This window comes from Gallinula chloropus (assembly GCF_964237585.1).
Source record: "Gallinula chloropus genome assembly, chromosome: 18".
In the NCBI taxonomy this organism is placed as follows: domain Eukaryota; kingdom Metazoa; phylum Chordata; class Aves; order Gruiformes; family Rallidae; genus Gallinula; species Gallinula chloropus.
Window position 1 is genome coordinate 1,828,127 of NC_140103.1, and position 22,987 is coordinate 1,851,113.

General features: G+C 41.7%; 1 protein-coding gene across 2 annotated transcripts in view; it reads left to right on the plus strand.

Moving 5' to 3' along the window:
* STRBP (spermatid perinuclear RNA binding protein) overlaps positions 1 to 21,748 on the plus strand; it is a gene marked incomplete at its 3' end in the record, with an annotated part of 29,805 nt that extends 8,057 nt beyond the window's left edge. Inside the window, exons 4-16 of one of the 2 annotated variants that reach the window (XM_084272587.1) lie at positions 3,893 to 3,987; positions 4,390 to 4,485; positions 5,199 to 5,310; positions 5,909 to 6,006; positions 6,483 to 6,594; positions 7,293 to 7,385; positions 8,200 to 8,399; positions 10,215 to 10,373; positions 12,408 to 12,542; positions 13,385 to 13,525; positions 14,471 to 14,594; positions 16,718 to 16,762; positions 21,654 to 21,748. In XM_084272587.1, the coding sequence (XP_084128713.1) occupies positions 3,893 to 3,987; positions 4,390 to 4,485; positions 5,199 to 5,310; positions 5,909 to 6,006; positions 6,483 to 6,594; positions 7,293 to 7,385; positions 8,200 to 8,399; positions 10,215 to 10,373; positions 12,408 to 12,542; positions 13,385 to 13,525; positions 14,471 to 14,594; positions 16,718 to 16,762; positions 21,654 to 21,748 (1,505 nt within the window). Of the gene's footprint in view, positions 1 to 3,892; positions 3,988 to 4,389; positions 4,486 to 5,198; positions 5,311 to 5,908; positions 6,007 to 6,482; positions 6,595 to 7,292; positions 7,386 to 8,199; positions 8,400 to 10,214; positions 10,374 to 12,407; positions 12,543 to 13,384; positions 13,526 to 14,470; positions 14,595 to 16,717; positions 16,763 to 19,006; positions 19,557 to 21,653 lie in introns of those variants that run through there. The other variant, XM_084272588.1, reaches the window with a different exon arrangement.
* Between the last annotated feature and the right edge of the window lie 1,239 nt (positions 21,749 to 22,987).

A 22,987-nucleotide genomic window follows, 5' to 3' on the forward strand; every position in this document is an offset into this window, starting at 1 on the left:
GGTGCTAGCAATCATTTCTGTACAGCCAATGAGGAGAGGTAGCAGGGAGAGAGCCCGGTTTCTTTGACACAACTCCTCACAAGTGCACAAAGACACAGTCATACTGCTTTTCAAAGGTACAGGAAACTTTATACAGGTGTCGCAAAGTAAATTGAGAGAAGGGCTGGGGATATTTTTCCACAGTATCCCAACTACATTTAAGTCACTTTCACTTAGATTCAGACCAAAAAATGTTCCAGAGCTGCTATAGAGGGAAAATACTCAGCAAAACTGCCCAACAAGAGCACCTTAAGCTCCAAAGTGCTGCCCTATCTTTTTCAATACCCCCAATTAATAGCGACCAAATGTAAATCTACTTTCTGTGCTGTTGTAAGACCTGTTTTGAGTTTATTCCATACACTCTTTTGAATGAAGGAGCTCAAAACGCTCGTCAGCTTGCCTTTCATCTCACATGTAAGATCTGGGCCGGTGGGTTCCGGGCGCCGAGGCCGCGCGAAACTGACCAAGGTTTCGGTTCGTTCGGTGTGGTGACACTAATCTGTCCTCTAACCAGCGGCAAGGTTAGGTGCAACCGGCCTCGTTACCAGTGCTCCCGTTTGTTCTGTAGGAATGCTGTGTGTGCCTTCATGCCCTGATGTCAGAATGTATCGAAAAACATTCCTGGATTTCTCTTCAGCCCCCCACCTCTCTGGAAAAGTGTTCATGTTTAAGACGTGGTGTTTGTCCTATTTGTTTTTGCTGCTCGTTAGCAAAAATAAATAGCAGGCCAGTGTGTGTGTGCATTTGGTGTTTCTCACAAATGGCTATCCATAAAGCTCTGCTTTCTCATGTCAAGTTGAGAAGTCAAGCATCTAAAATTCCTGCATTTTGCACCAGTTTAAAATTTAAGCTTCTGAAGAAGTGGAATTTTTATTCATAGCATCAAATACGAATTGGGCTTTCCAGACCAGAACATTGTAGCTTGCCAAACAGTTGTTGTTACTGAGCGCACAGTAACAACAAGCTCGTGTAATGACACACAAGTTCATGTACCAAAGTGGGGCTGAAATCAACCTTGCTCCGTGCGCAACTACCGCATGAGCAGCCTGCCGCTGCTGCCGCCGCTGCTGGGCAGACGCGGCCAGCGGTGCTCCAGAGGCGCCTTCGAGGGGGCAACGAGCCTCAGGCTGGCCTTGTCCCTGCGGAGAAGACAACGCTCCTCGTCAGGCTGGCTGCAGACAAATGAGGTTGGCAGCTACTATGTGAAGAGAATACATACAGCAAGTGGGGAGAGAATTACTGAAGGATTGGTTCTGCGTTGCATAGTGTGAGCTAATGTCAGGGCTTTATTATTAACTGTTTATTAAAACTCTTTGTATCGTTGCCCCTGTTCAAACCACAAGAAAAACAGTTAAAGCTTTGCAATCACATTTGAAAATTTGGATTGGGTCTCACTTTCCTGACTGGCAGAGCATGAAGCAACATGCCATTCTCCCGAGGGTGTCGAAAGGGAGCCTGCTGCAAGCCGCTCGCCCTCTTCACTGCCTGTTCTCTTCATCTTTCTGTTTAATAGAATCTTGCACCCAAAAGTTGGCTGACTGCAACATCTGTGAAGGTGCTCAGGACACCAAGTACTGAATTAGCGATCAGCAAGATTCTCAAAGATATTTGTAATTTAGGCCGTTGGAAATAGCCTTAATCCCCTGGGAACAAGTTTGCTTCTAGCTGGGGGAAAGGAATCTTAGAGCAATAGAGAAGGCTTTTCACTCGCCTGCTGGCAGTTGATACACATTCTCTTCTGTGTTTTGTAGTTTAAAGAAAAAAAATAACTTGTCAGTGGCTGCACTGTACTCTAGCAAAACCCTGTACAGGATGAAGTGAAAGTCTGTAGGCGATTAAAGATCCAGTTCATTGCAAAAAATGGATGATTTTGCAGTCAGCCACCTTTGCCATTTCTAACGTTTTAAAATAAGATTCTGATCATTCATTGACAGTAGTTGTTATATACAATCCAAGAGCTTTAAGCAGATGTTTATATTGTCCACAATAAAGCTTTCTTACAGAACTAGAGACCCGCATTCAGTAACTCTGTGCCACAAAAGATCCTGAAAGTAATGAAACTGCAAAGGAAACTTAGAAGCAAATCTTGTGCTCCAAAGTGACCTCTTCATCCAGTGCTTTGAGACTTTGCAGCTTTTATTAGCAAACCAGGCAAGAGGAGTGATTGATACCAATATCATAACAATGATGAGGGCAGTAAGAAACAATACAAATATCTGCTGCGAAGTTCATTGGGGTTAGAAAATAAGCTTATAGCACTTAAATCTTCTGCTGGCAGCAGAGCCAGCAGGTGCAAACTGTGAAGTGTCAGACAAGATACCTGGTTCTGTTCAGTTTTACACTGTTTTGGGAATTTTTTTGGCTTTGGGCTCTTTTATCCATCATCACATAATGTGCTTTTACCAGAGTAAACTTCCCACTGAATGGCAGAGGAGGGGAAGCAGCTTGAACGTAAAAGGTGCGATGGCACGTGCACCCCATGCTATCCCAAGAGGCCTGTGAAAACAGACTTTGAGGTGTTGCTAATAAATTGTACTACAGACTGATGGTATTTTTTTCTCCTAACTTGTCCTCATATTTTAAATGTCTTGCTGGATTTTGCTTATCTAGTGCAGTCTTCAATTTGGAGTGGATATTGTATTTCATTCAGACCCGCGTAGGTCTCAAGACCTGGAGAATTGACTGTTATGAATAATGAAAAGACTGTATTTTCAAATTATTTCCTTTGAAATTGTGCAATTGTGTATTCATAGGAAAATAACATATTCATGGTTTTAGTCGAGCCATGGATTCATTTACTTCTTCCAATATGATGTTCCCCTGTCAGCTAAAAACTAAAGTCTTTTTAACCTGATTTCATAGATATGCAAAATCTGTCATTTGTACTGAGTTTCCAGAGAATTTGGCTGCTAATAACTCCTCAGGATAAAAACTAAAATCAGGGAATAAAGGCCTGATGCATAATGTTCCTCCATAGAGAATCGGATGTGACTGCTCAAAGCAGTTTGTTGCATGCTGGATTAAAAAAAAGAGAAAGGGAAAAAAAAAAGAAAGAAAAAAGTGTAAACCTGCACAGAAGATCTCAGTGTCTTGTCTCTCAAACCCTTTGAATTTCCTCTGTTGATTTCAATTGCTGAGGGGAAGAAAAGTTTTTTTACAAGAGGGGACTGCCTCTCACTGGTCAATAATCTGGAAGTTACCAAATTTGCTCACTTCTTTCATATGTTCTGGTTATATGAAAGACTAATCAAACTGTAAAACATCCTACTGGCATTTCTTCTACATTCCTTTCACAGACATGTATTTGGCTCCTGCTGTTTGTGCAATATTTCACATATATTCAATGTTTTCCATTGGAATTCTCTACAATTGCATGGACATAAGAAGTTCATTTTCTGCCTACTATGACTTTTTTTATACCCTCCCCCAAGAATATCTTCCTCTTGTCAAAGGAAGCTTGTCTTTCTGAAATTCTGTGCCACTTTTGTAAGGAAAAAGGGCACAAAGAACGGGGGAGAAAAAAAGCCCAATGCAAACCAAAAAAAAAAAAAAAAAAGTGCTATAGAGCTATTTTCTGCCCTGAAATGTGTTCTACATTTTTAATAAGATCCCAGATTGTCTGTAGCAGTGGCCATCTTTATTATTACTATTATTTTACAAGGAGTGAATGCCTTTGCTTCTGTTGCACACGTGCACATTTACTACCTTTAATGGCTTGTTTAAATTAAATAACACAGTGCACTTAAATTCTGGGAGTCTTATTATCTCATTGAGATGCTGCCGCTCTTTTTGTATTGTGACAGAAACCCCTTGGTCAAATTGTATCTGTCTCTTTTTATCCCATTTTTACCAGTAGATAATGTTGCGATGAAAGATCCTCCGGACTTATTGGACAGGCAGAAATGCCTGGAGGCCTTGGCGTCTCTGCGGCACGCCAAATGGTTTCAGGTTGGCTATTTGTTCTTACCTTGTTGTTATTGTAGCCTTACGAGGTTTAATTTGAGACAGTTTTTAATTGTAATGCCTCTTTAATTTCTGACTAGTCCCTAATAGAGCAAAGGTCTAGAATTCCGTGCTGTACCGTGCAAGGGAAACGTGACAGGTAGACAGCCAGCTGGTCTAGAGTTGTCATGAGGTTACAAACTCCATCTTGACATTTCACTTCCTCTTTTATATGACTCTCTAAATTGAAGTATTTTACTTCTATATAACTGTTTTTATTTTGCATGAAGCTAGTATTAAGTAATAATAATTTTAAAATCTATCCCAGGACTCTGTGCATTTAAAAAGAAAAGCAAAATCGAAGGCCAGGTTTTTGCAGGTGTATTGGAATCATTCTGTTTGTTTTAGGCCAGGGCAAATGGACTAAAATCATGTGTAATTGTCCTTCGTATTCTGCGGGATTTGTGCAACAGAGTCCCCACATGGGCACCACTGAAAGGATGGGTAAGTACAGAAAGAGCCGGAGGCCGTGGGGTCAGGTCTCAGCTCCTGAGAATTGTAGCAGTGTCTGGGTTGGAGAAAACCATGAGTTGTACAGAACTTCCCCCTAGTCCCCCTTCCTCCTTTTGCTCCCCACTAACTGTTACCTGTGTAGAAAAGTTCTCATAGGAATGAAATCGAATGTGAGTCTTTGCTCAGACTGTAAGATGTACAGATGCCATGGGAAGAGGTGTAAATGTTGTGGGGCCTTGCACAGCCTCAAGGATTTGCAATAGAATCCCACTTGTGTCTAGGTTTAGTTTTTAAGAAATGCCCTACCTTGACAGTGCTGCTCCTTGCAGAGGATGCTGTTTCCCACTGGCAGGTTTGGGGAGGGCATGATGCTCTGCACATCCGGGGAGGAACACTCTGGAGGGCAGCAGAGGCAGCTTTTTCCCACGTGAGAAGACTTCTGTGCCTTGGCTTTGAAGGCTCCTCCTGTAAGGCTTCCTGGGCAGTTAATGGAGAGCAGCTGGTTTCCTCAAAAGGTGGCTCAGAGTAGGGAACAAAGTTGTGCTGTGAGCTGTCCTCTGGGATGGATGTGTCTGTCAGTTAGACCTGTAGTGGGTTAGAAATGAAGTAAGCCAACATGAATACCCTTCCCTCTACCCCTCCGTATTTAACTGTGGTTACAGTTACCCTTGTGTCCATACTAATCACGGTTTAATGTCTTCTAGCCACTCGAGCTTATATGTGAAAAATCTATAGGTACTTGTAATAGACCTCTGGGCGCTGGGGAAGCGTTGAGACGAGTGATGGAGTGTTTGGCATCTGGAATTCTGCTTCCCGGTAAGGGGCCAAATTAACTTCAGGAACACAAAAGATTGATCAGGCAGCCTTAATGCTGTGCTGTTGCTGTATGATTAGATGAAAACACCTGCCTTGAACTTCTAACCCACAGAGGAGCCAAAGGAGTGGTTCTTGTTCAGATAATTAAAAAACCCCCAAACCCCAACTTTAAAAAGTTGCAGGGTTGTGACTGTTTGACTGAGAACTTCTGGGGCAGGGGAAGTTCATGGGCAGTGTTAGGGGTTTTTAAATAAATTAAGCCCTTTCTCATTAAGGGATTGCACACAAACAAATAGACCTACCAGACATCTGCATTCTATAGATGAATCACAATCTACATATCCAATTTATTTGTTTCCATAAACCTACTGCTTTCAGTTCACACTATTACATGCCTGCAGCCTTAACCCTGATAAATTCTGTGGCCATCATTGCAAGGGAGTAAAATCTTGGTGCTAGCTCTGTCCGATGCTTTGGGGAAGGTGTGCTTCCCACTCTGTTGAAGACTGAACCTAGCTGTTGCAATATCCACAAGTCCCCATTTTTGTGTTGCTTCTCATTTACTCTCAGTAATCAGCTTTGCCTCTTTCCCTCCTAGGAGGCCCTGGTCTGCATGACCCCTGTGAACGGGAGCCAACAGATGCTTTGTCTTATATGACAGTTCAGCAAAAAGAAGCCATTACACACAGTGCTCAGGTAGAAAACTCATACGTCTGAGGAGCTAGATACTGTAACAGTCAAGATTCCAGCTCATTAATGCAATTTATTCTCTGCCACAATAGCTTGTTTTAATGGCAGTCCTGACAGTTCCTCTGGTGTGCTCCCTGGAAAGAGTAAACGATAGCACAGGATCAGCGTGTTGGAAATCTAACCCTTGCAAAAGGCAGCCCAGTGCCTGCACACCACTTGCATCCCAGTTCGAGTGGCACAGAGCCCTTGAGTAGGCTCCCTGCTGATGTGCCCTGTGCTTTGTGTTACAGAAATTAATGAGTTTTCAGTTTTAGACATTAGTATTTTCCACAGCTTTCATAGAAGATAGCTGTAGGAGACGTTTTCTCATAGAACTGCTTTTGTCTTAGAACTGCTTTTGTCTACAAAAGTAGTTAGAAACTTGGTTGTCTAAGTTAAAGTTGTGCTGTGATGTAACTTACGTTTCTACTGTCACCCTATAGCATGCCCTCAGATTGTCAGCCTTTGGTCAGATCTATAAGGTTTTGGAAATGGATCCCCTCCCATCAAATAAGTCATTTCAGAAATATTCCTGGTCAGTAACTGACAAAGAAGGTAGGTGCTGTTTGCTCCAAAAATCACTAACTGGGCAGTAATCTAGGGGTTAGTTTAGAATGGGTAGAATTCCTGAGCTATGTGCTTTGAATGCAAGGGAAAGGCTTTTCTTTGTGTTGAACATGAGTTTTTAAAAGCATTTAATTGTTAGGAGAAAACCTGGAAACTCAGCTTTCTAGAAGTACCAGCAGAGGAGCAGCCACACAGCCAGAATACAGCTGGTGGTTTTCTTTAAGCACAAAGTCTGTTGGGGTCTGAAGAGCAAAAGCAGTGTTTATGATTCTTATGCTGGGGAAGGAGAGACTGGTCAAAAATCGTGTAATGAGTTTGCATAATAAGAGTTACTCAAGAATTCTTCCTAGAAGACAATATATATCTAATAAAAATAAATTTCCCTGTATAATTTTTGTTAGAAAATACTATTAGAATTCTTGCCTTAGACTAACTGTAAAAAACCACACTGCAGAATTACAGCACTTAGATTGCATATGATATTGGAAACAGACATCCTGCATGGCACAGTGCAGTGAGTAGTAAGTTAATACTGGCTTATGGGTAGCAGTAAGAAAGCTCTGACTGATGGTTGAGTTCTTGTCATTGTAAACATGCAAGGAACAGTATGGGACTAATCAGACTCCTGCTGTGGAATTTTGTTTTTCTAATAGCATATCCATATTACAAGGAAATTTATACCCTAGGTACAGGCTCATCTGCCCTTAAGAGACCATTTGAAGATAGTGTTGGGGATGATAAAGATCCAAATAAAAAGATGAAGCGAAATCTGAGGAAAAGTAAGTGCAACTCTCCTCTGTTCTGTTTTCAAAGATCTGTTGTACAGTGGGAGCTGATTTAAAAGCTTCTCTGTGTTGGTGTGGAGCAGCATGTGAAAAGTCTTTGGAACAAGAACCGTTGTCTCCATCAACCCACATTCAGAATGTCCAACACATCTCTTATTGTGCTTCTGAATCTCCCCTGACATGTTTTTCTAACTGAATGATTTGCATTTTTAAATGGGATTACCCATGGAGTTGCAGTAAAATTTAAGTTGCCAAGTGATCGAGGCATTCTGTTCATAGTGTCCCTGTACTATGGTTTGTCTTTTCAAAATGCTGCAATGACTTTTCTGTGTGAAGATTTGTCTTTTTGCATTCTTCTCCTTCTTGAGCTAGTTGTTGGTATCTCAAGACCTCCCATGAGAAAAATAAAATGCTTAATCTACAAACCACTGGCACTGTGTGTGTGCACAGGCTAGCAGTGTCTGGGCATTGCAGGGATCCAGTCAGTTCTGGCAGCTAATTTCATTGTGCTCCTTCAGTGCCAGGTCTGGATCTAGTTCCTCAGTACCTGTAACACTTGTTACTCCTTTTGTAGCAGCCAGGGGGAATACAAATATAGCTAACTGCAAAAGAGTTGTGTTAACAATATAAAAACCGGGTAATTTAGTTGTTACTCCAAAGTAGAATGGTTTATTAAAGACTTAAATGCATTAGGGACTCTGAGAGGCTGTGGGGTTGTTTTGCTCCTTTCAGACACTGAAATGCAAACTGTCTCATTTGTTCTGTTCGTCTTTTGTCCATCCCCCTCCCCATCCCCATCTTTTCCTAGTACTAGATAGTAAAGCAATAGATCTCATGAATGCTCTGATGAGGCTGAACCAGATCAGGCCAGGCCTTCAATATAAGCTGCTGTCACAGTCTGGTCCGGTCCATGCCCCAGTCTTCACAATGTCTGTAGATGTCGATGGTACGACATACGAAGCATCAGGACCTTCCAAGAAAACAGCCAAGCTCCACGTGGCAGTGAAGGTAAGGCAACCTCAAGTCATCTGCTAACCCCAGGTCTTGCAGCAGAAGTTACAAACTGTGGTCAGAACTAGTAATATGCACCCTCAGAATTGAAAAAATTGTGTGAAGCTACTGGCAACGTACTGTAAACATGTGAACGTGAGCGTCCCTCTTGCCTTGCAGAAGGACAGTTGACTGCTAAAGCAGATGAGTCTGCTGGGTTTCTGGGAAGAAACAAAAGTTTCCTACAGACAATTCATGTGGAAGAGAACCTCTTTTAACAGAACTGCTCTTCTGATAGGAACAAGTCCATCTGTCATTCTGTGCTTCGTTTTGAACAAGAATTTCCTTTTTACAAACTTCATCTGGCAACTTTCTGCTTCCCTTTGATTTCGGTTTTAAAAATCCCATTGTCCCATGTGCTTTCAAGTTCAAAGTGTCCAGAAGTATCTCAGGGAATGTGTTGTTCCTTCAGGAAAAATAGCTCTCTGCATGTGTGTCCTTCCAGACCTTCTGCCTCAATTCTTTTATTTTGCTTCTCTCCCAGCAGTTGTTTAAAAAAAAAATAAAAATTAGAGTACAGCCCTGAAAAGCTGTGACTTCTCTGCCCTTGATCCTCTCTGTGTCAGCCTGATCTGTGCTGGTACCTACCCAAATCTGTTTTCTCTAAATTTACACATATACTAATACTGGGCTCTGCTTCAAAACATCCCTGATTCAGTCCAAGAGGAAGTGGGTGGTATGGTAGAGATGATTTTCTTTTTCCCATTTTTTCCTAGCAGGTCTGGGCTTTGCTTTCCCAGAGCTCTAAGAGGGAATAATCTCACTGTTTCGATTTTTGGAGCTGAGCTTTTTAAAATTCAGAAGGCCTGAAAACACAGCCAGATGTGCCACAGTTGTATGGATTTATCCATACAGTTCTCAGTTCAGTGTTGGAACACAGTGGTTTTCTTGAGACTGAATTTTCAGGGGAGCTTCAGGTTCTTTTCAGATCCCTGTGGGCCCATGTCTGGTACCTCTGTACAAGCAGGTAAGGTGGCTGGCTAAAGGAGTGGCTGGCTGCGCTAGAGCAGGGTGTTTTTGAAGGAACCCAGAGTGGTGCAGCATGGAGAAGGCTTGGGGGTTGTGGTGTGGTTCCCTGAGAGGCAGGCTTAGGGCACCCAGTTTGTTACTGTGCTAGCCAGGCATTCCTTCACCTCGCCTCTCGGTTCAGGAATTCGCTCCCTGTACATCTGCTTTGGAAACGTCTACTCTCTGGTGTTCCTGAAAGGTGCAAGGGAGGTGGAGCCAGCCCTCTGGCTTCAGGGATATGTTTTGTATGCTACTTGGGTACCTCCTGGCTGTTGCCTGTGGTTTCCTAGGAAACTCCAGAAGTACCATCTCGTAGAAGTACAATGGTTTAATTCTCCTACGACTGTTTGTCTCGTTTGCCCTGCAGTCAGTCTCTTGCTCTGTCCGTACACACACACAGAGGGGGAAAATGGTCTGCAGAACAATCTCCTCCTCGTAGTGTTAAGCAGTGTTGTGTAGTGGATGCACTTCTGAATTTTAATGATTATTTTACAAGGAATTCTTGAGATGCTGAGTGATGCTCATGAGTAATCACTGGCTTTGAGACCAAAATTCTGTTTGTGTTGATTCCACATTTGGAAACTGGGAGCTATTTTCCCCCTTTGCTATTGTGTGTTTCTCCATTTCAACACAGGAGGAAATGTATTTCTGAGCAATCTGCCTTTATTAACCATAGGGTGGACATTCTTTTGTGTCATGATCAGCTTTGTCCTTGTTTCCATACCACTCTCTATTTACAGTTCCCTTCATGCGGCTCTGTTGTAGGTTTTACAAGCGATGGGGTATCCAACTGGTTTTGATGCAGATGTGGAGTGTATGAGTTCTGATGAAAAATCAGATACTGAAGGTAAAAATGAAACTACGTCTTCAATCTCAAGCAATAATACTGGAAATTCCACAGCCGACACCTCCGCTACCCTAGAGGTGAGTATTGCGTTAGAAAGTACACGTGATTGGGAGCTGAGGGGTTTGGGGTTTGGTTTTTTCCTTTTCTGCCAGGAGAAGATTGTGTTTAGTTAGGTTGGCGGATGAGGAATGGAGTTTCCAGTCTCAAATCTGCCACAGGCTCTGTGTCACTGTTTCTTTCCTCATGTTTAAGGCAGGGTAGCCATCTGGTCCTCATAGGATCATAAACTCTTAGAGTTACCTCTTCTAGTTGGCTAATGTATGTCTTGTGACTGGGCCAGCTGCGTCTTGTGTTTGGTGCCTTTGGGCCCTAGTAATGCCAAGGTCACAATTTCTGGTTTGTAATAGTGGGTTTGTCAAAATGACACACTTACACAGGCCGTATTTTAAACTGACACACATGATGAGCAATGAAAATACAAAGATTCATTAGGAGATGTTAAGAAATGTAAACCCCAATAACTCTGTACGTATCGAATGGATGAGAAAATGCTGCCCTGAAAATGCTTCTGTTTCAATATAAAGTATTTTAGCTTTGGAACTTTAGCTGAAGTCAGGTGCTCCAAGGAGCATGCTGTGCTTGTTTTCTCACTGAAGTTGTAGAAAATAAAGTATTCCTCAAAGGACAAGATTTCAGTAACTTTGGCTGAATGTCCCCAGGAACCAAGCTGTGATGGATCTGTAGTGTGTTAATTGGATGTTTCTGGTGTTGGTTTCTTTTTATCATGAGAAACCAGGAGATTTTAAACCTGTGCTTAAGTGTCATACCTTTCACCCTTCCCTTTGTGATTTCCTTGACCAGTGTTTGTAGCTGCCACCAAGGATTTTAGAGAAGCATCCTGTGTAAAGAGTAACAGCTTTAATTTGTGTATTTATTTGTCTACCTGCCAGCTCTGTAGCAAGTTCTCTGGGGCTGTACTGATAACCCATTATAGATCCCTGTTTTCTTTTTTGTTACGTTGCTTTTTTTCCAGGAGTATGGGGGTTCATGCTGTAAAGACAAGTAATTGTTCTGTTCTTCAAATACTTGTCAAGATGTTAAAACATTAATTTCTGCAGTTGGGAGGCACTTAATTCCAGACTGCGTAATCACAGACAGCTCAATTCACTTAGGGAAAGAAATGTATTCTGCACTCAACTGGCCTGTTAATTTTCCTTTTAAAACTTACGTTTTATCACAAACATGGGTAATACTTTAAGATGACCAAGGTATTTCCCAAGGTGCACAACTTTGGGTTTCCACATTCACACTTTTGATACACTTTACTTTCAAAGGGCAGGTCCTGGTACTGCAACTTCTGATCTTTATCCAAAATATAAAGTCCCCTTGAAAACACTGTTTTGAGTCTTTCATCATCTTTTTCCTCGTTAGTGACTAGTCATTTGTATCTGTAGCTGAGTGCACTCTATGCTGGCTGATACGCTGGTGCACTGAGATCTTGGCTTCATCTTCCTTGCTTTCCAAGCAGTTCCAGCTATTCCTACTGGAACACGTGACCTGGGATATGAGACGTCTTCGGCCAGAGCTCAGTAGTGCCAGGATGTAATTAGATCGAGCAGCAGAGATGTGTGCAAGGCTGGGAAGGCCAATCTTTCCTTTCAGTGATAAAGCCTTCGATTTCAAGGAACTTGACACCATCTTCAGCTTTGGATACTCTCAGGGTTGAAATTCCAAGTGGTGCCGGTGTAATGTTCAGTTTGTGTAGACACCAGGCCAGGCCATGAGGACAGGGGCTCTCACCATCAGTAATACTGAGGGGTGACTCCTTTCACAGGATTGTTTGTCGCCCTGCTGTTCTTTAGAGACTTTCACCCACATTCTAATAGAGCATGTTCACTGAAGCCCAAGCAGTGTTACCCTAGCACAGGTCTGTCCCTGGAAAGCCGAGGCGTACGTGTTGGGAACAAGGTACTGCAGAGGCTTCACATGGTGCTAATGCTGGTCTTCTCGAAGCTGCTGGCCACGTGGTACTGTAAGCCACAGTGCTGTAGATATTTCTCTATCTTTTGATGAGATGAGGCTCTAAGGCAACACCATAAATGTCTCTCTAGGTAAGAACTCAGGGTCCTATACTCACAGCGAGTGGCAAAAACCCAGTGATGGAGCTCAATGAAAAGAGAAGGGGTCTGAAGTATGAGCTCATCTCTGAGACAGGTGGAAGCCATGACAAGCGCTTTGTGATGGAGGTGAGTGAAGCAGAGTTACACAGTCGGTAGGTGGTTTTAATAATGGTGCTTCAGTCTGTGGAGTTGCTTGATGCTACAGTTCAGATTTTTTGTACCTCATGTTTTGCAATGCACATCTGTGATGTTTTCAGGGCTTTGGAGCTCTTGTTGCTGCTGCCTTGATTAGACTGGGGTAAGGAATGTCTTCTGTGCTTTAGGACAGTACAGTGAGAATTAAAATGGGATTCTGCCAGCCCCAAACTACATCATGTCTTGACATGAGGAGGAGGAGGGAAGATGATGATCCACAGCTGGACAAAAATCCCTGATTTATAAATTTTGCAAACATGCTTGGTAACCCCGTGTCAGTGACCTAAACTGAGTCTCCTACTGCCAGTTTACCAGGAATCACTCATTTGGAGTGACTGCAGCAGAGAGAAAATTCATTTGATTTCTCTTCTTCATCTACCTGTGCTACCTCTAAAGCAGCAACAGGCTCTAAAGTGGTATGCAGTAGCAGCCCAGTTAAACAGTGTATGTGTAGCATAAGTAAAGATGTTGCTACATAAGGCACTGATAAAGATGAGGGGAGCCTCAAATGATCCTAAACCCCCCGTTTCCTAGTGGTATCCTTCATGTGTTGAGAGCCTCAAGGTGGTCCTCTTTGAACTGCACTTGTAATTTCCAGATTCTAGTATCTGTGATGTAATGGCTCACAGGATCACTTGGGTGCTCTTTAGCAGCTTTGTAATCTAGAAGCAACAGAATTTTTTTGTTACTGTTGAAGTTCTATATGACCAGTGGGTATAGCATGATATTCCCAAGAACAGACACTGGGCATAATCTCACGTCTCAATTTTCAGGTAGAAGTAGATGGGCAGAAGTTCAGAGGTGCAGGCCCAAATAAGAAAGTAGCAAAAGCAAGCGCAGCTTTAGCAGCACTTGAAAAACTGTTTTCTGGGCCTAATGCAGCAAACAACAAGAAAAAGAAGATTCTTCCTCAGGTAAGAATTGTTATTTGTTTTCTGGACCACTCTATTGTCACAACTCTGGGTTATGATAACAGAAACTTCTACAGGAAGCAAGTGATTTCAGTCTCTTAGGCACTCATGTAAGGCTTCTGGTTTTATTCTTCTGTAATAATTTCTGCAGTGTAACAATGTCATATGATAGTTGGGCCCAGATTCTAGGAAATACAGTAGAAAAGGACAAAGGAAGACAGTCGATTAGCTGGAGGAGATACAGTATGGTCAGTGGTTCAAGCAGTGATGATGTGGAATCATCATTGTATATCAGGCCAGAGCCAAATTTGTCTTTCAAATACCTGGATTTGTATGATTTTATTGTTTCCAAGGTTCAGTCAGGGCCTCTAGTACAGCAAAGCTGTGCTGTGGTGCAGGGAGCAACACTGGCTTCTGTAATGCCTTGCTGTTCTTTCGCTTGTCGGTTTCCCTAAGGAAGGCAATGTTCCAGTAAAGTGAGGTTAAAGCAGTCCAGAGGTGGGCAGTTGTCTTTGGGGTGAAGCTGTGTGGGTTCAGAGAGAAGCACAGACAGTGTTGTAGATCAAGAAGGCTTGTAAGGAGGTGGGAATGACAGCAGTGAGGCACAGCAGAGAAAGGGTCAGGAGACACCCATGTTCGTTCATCCCCACGCGAGCAAAACGGAGGTGAATAACACACAGCCCCACCACACCGACTGCCAGGGCTGAGCGCAGTGACTGTGCCGGGCACGGTGTGCACTGCCATGCACTGCGGTCGGGGAGCTGGCAAACGACTCACTTCAGTTGTTGTCAGTCAGACTCTTGGACAGCACTACTCCAGTCTGTGTTCTGCTGGTGCATCACACACGTTTCAAGAGCTTTTTAAAAGGTGGTGATTTAATGCAGGTGGCCTTGTATTTCCAGCAATGCTTTCGCTTTCTGAATCGTTCCATTTTATTACTCTGGGCAGACTAAAGGGGTTGTCAATACAGCTGTTTCTGCGGCAGTCCAGGCTGTTCGAGGCAGAGGACGAGGTGCTTTAACACGAGGCGCATTTGTTGGGGCAGCTGCTGCTACTGGATACATAACACCAGGTAAGGTGTGACGCTCACACGCTCGTGTTTGTCTGCTGGGATGTTCTTTTCTGTGTGTCAGCCACCTGTGCAAGTGATTTCTTCAGCTTTAATAATCTGAGATGAAGCAGAAGGGAGAATTCACAGGGCTTTAAATAAATCAAAGAGCTGAAAAGCTGGCTGTACCTGCCTTTTATGAGTGTACAACTTGAAGCTTGGCATGCACAGAGTACAGTTATGGGCTTAATGACTTTCCTGGCTTTATTGTTTCGTTATGTGTTGTCTTCATAGTTGACTGCCATGGCACAATTCCCAAAATCGTTCCTAGTGAAGAACCTCCTAGATCATGTGCCCTTTAGCATCAAGAGTGGCTTTCCCAAGAAACCCTTGTGGACGTTATGTTGGCAGGCTTGGAATTCACTGTGCTCCCAGAAACTTTCCACATGCATCCATTAGTAGCTTCTGTGGTGGCCAAAAAAAAACCCCAAAATAAAAGAATTTCCATTCAAACTCTGGCTGATGTTAACTCATCATCCCTGCTGCATCATTCTGATTAGCAGAAACATCTTTTGAAATCCAAGGACCTTCTGGTTCACATTAACTCTTAGTGCTTACCATACAGAGTTACTGTTCAGGATATCTGATTGCTGATTCACAGAATTGTAGGGGTTGGAAGGGACCTCCAGAGATCGAGTCCAACCCCCCTGCCAAAGCAGATTCCCTAGGACAGGACACACAGGTGGGTGTCCAGATGGGGCAGATGTCAAACCATCAGAGGCAAAACCTCTCAAGCTTGAAGCGCTGACGTGCTCTGCTACTACTGGCTGGTACAAAACGGTGTAGGGTTTTTGTTGTGTTGTTTGGTTTTTACCATGACAGGCACAGAGAGTGAAAGGTGTTAAAATGTAAATGCAAGAAAATTGTAACAAAACGTTTGCTTTCTCACTCCCCTTACTTTCCAAAGTGCATTGTTCCTTGTGATTCTCTTTGACATGTCTGAGGCTTGCAGGTGACACCTGAAAGGAACTAGACATTCTTTTTACTTGGAATAAGAATCACAAATTTGTATGAATGAGATGCTGGAGTCCTTGGTCAAAGCAAATCCAATAGCTTCCAAAAAAGCCCCTTTTATTTCTTGGGTTTTCAGATTACAGCATGAGCTCTAATTATACCCTTCAGCAGTTCACACAGAGTATAGCCCTCTTGTTTGGTAAAGTTACTCCCTGGCACAGAGTCGACAGCGTGTCATCTTCATTGTTCCTGTATGTTGATGTAATTATAAATATTAAAAACCAGTAATTCATTTTTAATGGCTGTTAACATTGTTTTTGGAACTGTCTTTCTGCCTGAGGAGTCATTTATGAGACACTTTAACCTGCCAGGAGCAAGCTTCTCGCCAGCATGGAATTACTCCAGAAATAGGTTTAATTTCCCAGTCACTGTAGTTGTTAAGCTTTTAGTGGCCTTGGCCATCACAGATATTTGTCTTTATCCCCTGTCCTTTTCTGAAATCTTTTGCTTTTTGTGATGGACAGATGTGTAAAGCTTTTATGAGCTGCTGAGATATAGTAACCAAGATTTCTGTTGGTTTTTGTCTTGGTCCAGAGTGTTGCTTAGCTCTTTGGACAAGAAGACACTGGTCTCTGTTTGCCTCTAGCTGTTCATATGCCCTTGGTGAAACTTCCTTTTGTCTGTTAGAAATGGCAGGGAAAGCAGAAATCACTGGAGCTTTACTGATGGTATCTGCCTCCGGCACCTAGCATTCCCCTCTAGAATGGAAGCTGAGGAAGATGACTGTTCTCTGCATTAGATTCTTTTTTAGGAAGAACATAAGCAAATATGGGATGTCTGGGTCATGTCAACTCTGTGCTCTGACAGTACAGATGTAAGGGCTTCAGGTGAAAGAAAATGCTAAGGAAATGAAATATGGAATTTAATGATGGGAAGTCATTGATTAGCTTGTTCTTCAAGCCAGTGTGTAGAAGGATTTTAGGGTTTTCATTAACACTTACATGTATGAATTTTTCTCTGTGGTCCTGCTTCACGTACTGAAAGGGTCCCTCCCTGCACAGTGGTGTGCAAACACTGTCTGACATGAGATGCTGTAGGAGATGAACCCCATCCCTTGTCTCTTTATATTGCAGGCTATGGAGCACCGTATGGGTATAGCACAGCTGCGCCAGCTTACGGTACGTATAGCTCAACAATTAACAAATTAGAAATGATATAGAAACTGTTGTGGCAGTCCAAATGTGGCAGTCCAAGGAGAAATTCAAAGAGATTAAAGCTCTTAAACCATGACAACAACACTACTTTTATGCCATAACCTTGTGGTTCTGTTTTGGTTGGAGTAGCTTTTTTGCCTATGCTTTGCCTGATTTGTGGAAGGACTGCTTGTTCTAATTGCCTGTTCCCTTTCATACTGAAACTGAATTGAAATAGTTTTCTTACTTTTTACAGCCAATCTGTGCTCCATTCAAAGACTACCGAAGGGCCTATTTCAGCATCTCTGACCACTATTTAGCTAAATGGCATTGCAGTAAGATTGGCAAAATGTTTGTCCCCAAGTCTAAGTGGCTTGTGGACAAAACTCCCTTAACACTGTCAACACTATGAAATCTCTGCTACAGTAGGTGCACATACACCCACAACCCCCACCCCTGCAGGGCAAACCACTGCTCTTTGGGACAAGCAGAATGGTTCCTGTGTAGCTTGTACTGTTAGCAATCAGATTGCAAGGAAGCTAGGACGTGGTTATTTGTTGCAATAAGCAGAAATATAGGGATACAAGGCTGGCAAAGCTCTGGATTCATGAAGATTGTAAAATAAACCCATACCCAGAGAGCTATGATGGAAGGGTTTTTCTTAACTCAGCTTCTCCCTGCCCACCAGCTTTTTTTATGCTAGACTAACAATGCATACCTCTAACTGGCCCTTTTGGTTACTTTGAATGAGGTTTATGTGGCAATGGGAGCAAAGCAGTTTGGAGTCAGTGATATGTCCTGGCACACAAAACGCAAGCCCACCAGCACCAGTCCCAGTGCTCTCTCCTGTCACAGGACAGGGTGGCAGCCCACAACTCAAATGCTGAGTACGTTTCAAGGCCTGCAGGTCTCCATATGGGAAAGTAGGCCTGCAATTTGCTATTCCTTTTCTAGCCTTTGTAGCACCTGTAATACTCGTTTCTCTCAGCAGTGCTGTCCCATTGAGTGTAGTCTGTGTGTTGTATTGTGTGGTATTACACAAGGGGCAGCTACGTGTCTTCTCAGGGGAAAACGAAAGGAAGTTTAGTTTAGGGCTTACTCCATGGTGTGGATTTGTTAAATCCCGTTGGTTCTTTCCAAGCCACAGTCAGGGACTAGATCTGGGCGGTACCTGCATGGGTGTCTTTCTGCGAGCGGGGACACGCAGTGGCCTTTCCCTGCTGAAGAAAATCCAGTTGTCACCAACTGTCCTCGCAGCTTTTCTTGCTTTTTTTTTCATTCATTCCTTCTGGTTTGTGTTTCCTCTCGTGATGCCTATTTTGGGAGCTGGTTTTTAATCACTTAGCTGTGTATATGTGACATATCACTGACTTCAAAGCATTGTGGAATTGAATGCCCCCATTTTTCACATAAAGAGTTTCTGTTTTTAATGTCTTATTGATTGTGATGCGAAGTTCTGGGATAATGCTTTTTGGCTGTAAGGTAAACATGTCTCTCTGCCTTTGTAAGCTGTTGCATGTTGGGAAACTTCACTTTGATCATCTGGTGCTCTGGAATACCTGCTGTTGCTGCTTTGTGATTTCTAAATGGATACATAGGTTAAATACTAGAATTTAAATAGGCAAGATTAAAAAAAACAAACACTTAATTGTGCAGAAGTTTGTGAGGCCACAAGAACTCTGTAATACTGAAATCAGGCAGATATTAATCTTTCCAGATTCGCCACTTCATACAGGAGAGGAAATGCAGAATAGCCAAGCAGATGCAGAATTTACTGTAGGTGCTTGATTTTTGGCTGACCTACCTGGATGCTTATCAAAACTGCTGAACAGTTTCCCTGTGAGTTTTTATGTGCAGCAGTGCCTGCCTAGAGTATCTGCAATTGTAACTGTGAAATTTCACTCAGAACACAGAATGAGATAGTAGAGATTAATTATCATAAAAATTTTGAAGTAGAGCTTCGAGTCCAAATACACACTCTGCTTTTGAGAATACTGCTTACTTATTGAATCAAACACCAGGACAAAAGTAAAAGCAAACTTTAAGCTAACCATCTGTTTGAAACAGTGCAAAGTGTTGAAGTTCTACTGTTCATGGGACTCTGCACTCTAAAATCCCGTTGATTGACTGATCTGGAAAAGGTTAATGAGAACACTACTGTAAGTTCTTATCTGACTTTCTTGGATCACTGAACTTATTTGGAGTCCTCTCCCTTTCTTCTCTCTGTAGGTTTACCCAAGAGAATGGTTCTGTTACCAGTTATGAAATTCCCAACTTATCCTGTTCCCCACTACTCATTCTTTTAGCAAATGGCAGAAGCTAATTCCTATTGATTGAACAACACAGTACAGTACAGAATGTTAGAAGAAAAAAAGCCTTTTTATCCTGTTTTCTTTGAACACATACTTGAGCAAAGTCATTTGTAAAGAAACATCTTTTCCTACTTTTTGATTTTAACAAAATGCAAATTTAGTTCTCTAAAACTTGAAAAAAAAATGTTCTGTGAAATGTTACCTCATTTTCAAATAACTTATACCAGCCTTCTGTTATAGGGAAGAACTAGAAGCTTAAATCTTACGTTTTAAATGAAGTATCCGATTATGTAAAATTAAATTTGTGAAGGATGTATAGAATATAAAACACTGATCACAAATAAACTGTTTTGTTGTAACACAAGAGTACTGCCTGTTTCCTAATGCAGTCACACAGATTCAGTTAATGACCTGTACTTGTTGTAGGGTTATTAAATGCAGGGTATAGTTCTTTAAAATAATAATAATAATAAAAATAAAAACCCCAACAAACTCACACAATACAAACTTTACAGTTAACATTTAACTTTGTAAATATTATGGTGTGTAATAAATTTAGTAAAATATGGGTAAAATATTGTTTTATCTTATTTTTTTTATAGTTAAGCATCAGTACCTGAGTTTCCTTACAGTCTTTAGATCAGTATACTGTAAGTGTGATTTTAGACACGGTCTTCGCTTTCCAAGAAGGCTTTTCACTTGTACACAAAATACTGCAAAACAAACAAAACAGAGGGAATTAATCTCAGCCTGTCTCTGTACTAGGTTACATTCTGTGAAATAAGTAATAAACAAAGGAAGCTCCCACAGAAGGACTCTTGTTATCTAATTACAGGGATACACAGTAAAGTCCGTATTGCCCAGAGAAAGGACGACAATAATGTTACAATCAGGTTCTTTAGAGCTCAAAAGCTCCTTATTTTCCTTTCTTTTGTTTTTACAAAAAAGAAAAAAGAAAAAAAAGAAAAAAACAACCAAATTGCACTTGTTCTTGTGGCCTTCTTCACTTTTAAGATTGTCTGCCCACCCTTGATTTTCCATCCACCATTTCTACAGAAAGCATTTTAGTTCTATTGAAACAAAGGGTTCTCCTTTTCCCCCGACATTTGTAAGAATCTAAAGCAGCAACAAGGTCCCCATGAAAACTTGCTATTTAATTGTCCCAGTTCTTGTTGAGTGCTGCTGTGGAAAGTGACACACTTCAGCCATAGGCCAGTACTTTGCTAAGAGTTGGTGCTCAAACCCAAAGAATCCTCTTTCCGCCAAGGAGCGAGTGCACCTCTCTGAAATTCCAGGCTGTCTCCGTGTACTGTAGACTTGTGCATAACAACTGCTGTGGGCTCTAAGGAGGGATTGGAGTAGGCTTTATTAAGGTATCACCCTACAAAATAAGCAGCATTGTTGCTTGCACTTCTCTACTCAGACCTCACCCGTTGCTTTTCAGTAGGTTTGCTGTAGTTTGTGCTCTGTTAAAGACCGACTTCATCCTCTGTTCTCCAACAGACTCTGCGGCAGGGGGAGTTTTTGATATGAAGAGTGTAAGCATGGTGCTTAACACAATGTAAAGTTCCTCCTCCCCTATGCCTCCCGTTATAGGGAAAGAAATTTTAGAAAAGCTTAGCACGGGGTGGCTTACAGAACGAGCTGCTTTCCCTGCAACTAACTGCAGCTGTTATTCTTAAGCGAAGTATTTGTGCTTAGGAATGTGTTTGTACCTGAAAACGGTGGTTGCTCTGCCATAGCACACTCTTTCATTTGGTGCTGGTGGTACTTTAATAAAAAATGTAGATCTGTTGACAAGTAGTGGTGAGCCTGCTGTTGTCATCCACGCGCTAGTGTTGAAATAAAGAGCAGTGTCTCGGGGATGGAGTCAAATTGAGTGGTGCTCGTAAATCTCTGATACGTTTTGCTGGCCTATGGATGAAAGGAAGCCATCACGGAGCAGAAAAAGCATGGCTGATAAGAGCCCATTTTTGTTAATCAAATATTCATTAAAGGAATCTTTCCTTTGCACACGTTTTTGTTTCCCCTCCCCACCCCTCTTTTGGAGTCCCCCCGATTGGCAACTGTTTGTAGTCGGTTTTGTTCCTTTTTCTTTTTTGTTAATCCCCAGCTTTGGAAAATTTCAAACAAAATATTCTCTGAACCAATTCTATCTGATTAACATTTGTACACCAAATAACTGATTTCAAAACCAAGGAGGGCGCTATGCTCTTTTCCAACATGATGGCAGTCATTTCAGATGATTTATAGAAGTCATTTTTTATTTTTTGTCATTTGTTGGGAGTTACTAACCACATTGTAAACTTGCCCCCTTGCTGCATATTTTACATTTCTCTGCTTTACTGAAAATATGAATGAGCTGTCAGTTCTTTGTTTAGAAAGTGGTAACCTTGGAAGTGTTAGATGTTTCAATACCTTCAAAGACTTCAAAGTGCCCGTTTTACAATGAAAATTCCACTTGCAGCAGAAAGAGCAGAGAAATTTAAATGGAGCTTTAGCTTCAGCCAGTCGCTCTGACATTAACATGAAGTTTTTGCTTCTCTGCTCTTTTCCCACTGTAGGTGGTTTTTTCATTGACAGTCCCTATTGCCAGCCTCTCAGCATCGCACCTTTTATTATTCACTTGGGCCCTCAAGATTTCTTCTCTGACTTCTAGAACCATCAGGTTGTGTGGCTCGAAATGGCATTTTGTACATGTCTTAAAAGCAAGAACAAACGTGGCTCGTTTTGAGGTTTCTCAACTTCAGACATGGAATCTGAGCTTTTTTCCTTTTTTTTAAAGTGGTTTTCTCACTTCTTGAACTTGGTTCCATTTAATGAAAAGCAATACTTACTCCAAGCCACAGTCCTTTCTTTGGGTACATAGCAATAGATGTGTATATACTTCTGGTTATTTCTTTACACAAGAAGGGAGAGACTGGTGTGTCGGGGGGGAGGGGGGGAACCAAACACCAAAACAAGAGATGAAACCTATCAGAGTGCCTGCTTTAAGCAGTGAATCCTGCATTATTTTCACTATTTAAGTACTTCAGAATTTTAATATTATGACTGTATGCATGTTTCCTATAAAAATTGCTACAAAGACTTGCAGTGGTCACTCTTGAAGCAGCAGTGCTTTGTACCATTGTACATGTCAGCAGACATGAAATGTAGCAAAAAGGCAGAAGAAAAAACAAAGAATATATATTTTTACCAAAATCTAACTAAATTATATATTCTCTCTCTCTCTCTCTCTTCCCCACATCATTAATATGAGGCACAAAAAGGGTAGGCCTGAACTTGACTTTCAAATGGATTGCTTTTGTGTCTCTTAAAATCATCACTAATGATAGGAAAACATAGCATTTGGTTAACATCCAGCTCAAAAAAACCTTGCTGCTCTAAATTTACTGGGTTTTTTTCCTCTTAAACATTTGTACGTTGGTATTTTGAGATTGTGAATCAGCAATCAGCAATAACTGAAAGGTGAATGTTTTTTTTAAACGGTATTGGAACATCTATATGTTGCAGCTTAAGACTTTTAAGCAGTTTTCAGCAGGTTAATACCACTTTATTCTCATTTTCTCCGGACCTTCATAGCCATATGCACTTGTATAAAATAAGCAGAAATGTAGTGACTGTAAGCTGAGATCGTGATGTAAAAGGTAAGAGATTTTATTTTCAGCTTAAAGAATATTTTTATTGCTTTTTTTTTCCTAAAACTCTCGTATACCTGTGACAATCTTGTATATGGCACGTTTTTATTATGTCTTGTTTAAGTAAATGTCTAAACCAGTAATACCCAGGTCTGAACTCCAACTTTGTATTTCCTGAGGCCACCCCCGATACCCCAGTTTCAGTTAAAAAAATCACTTAAGACAAAATGTTTGGTTTTATCAACAGACTGTTCACCTTC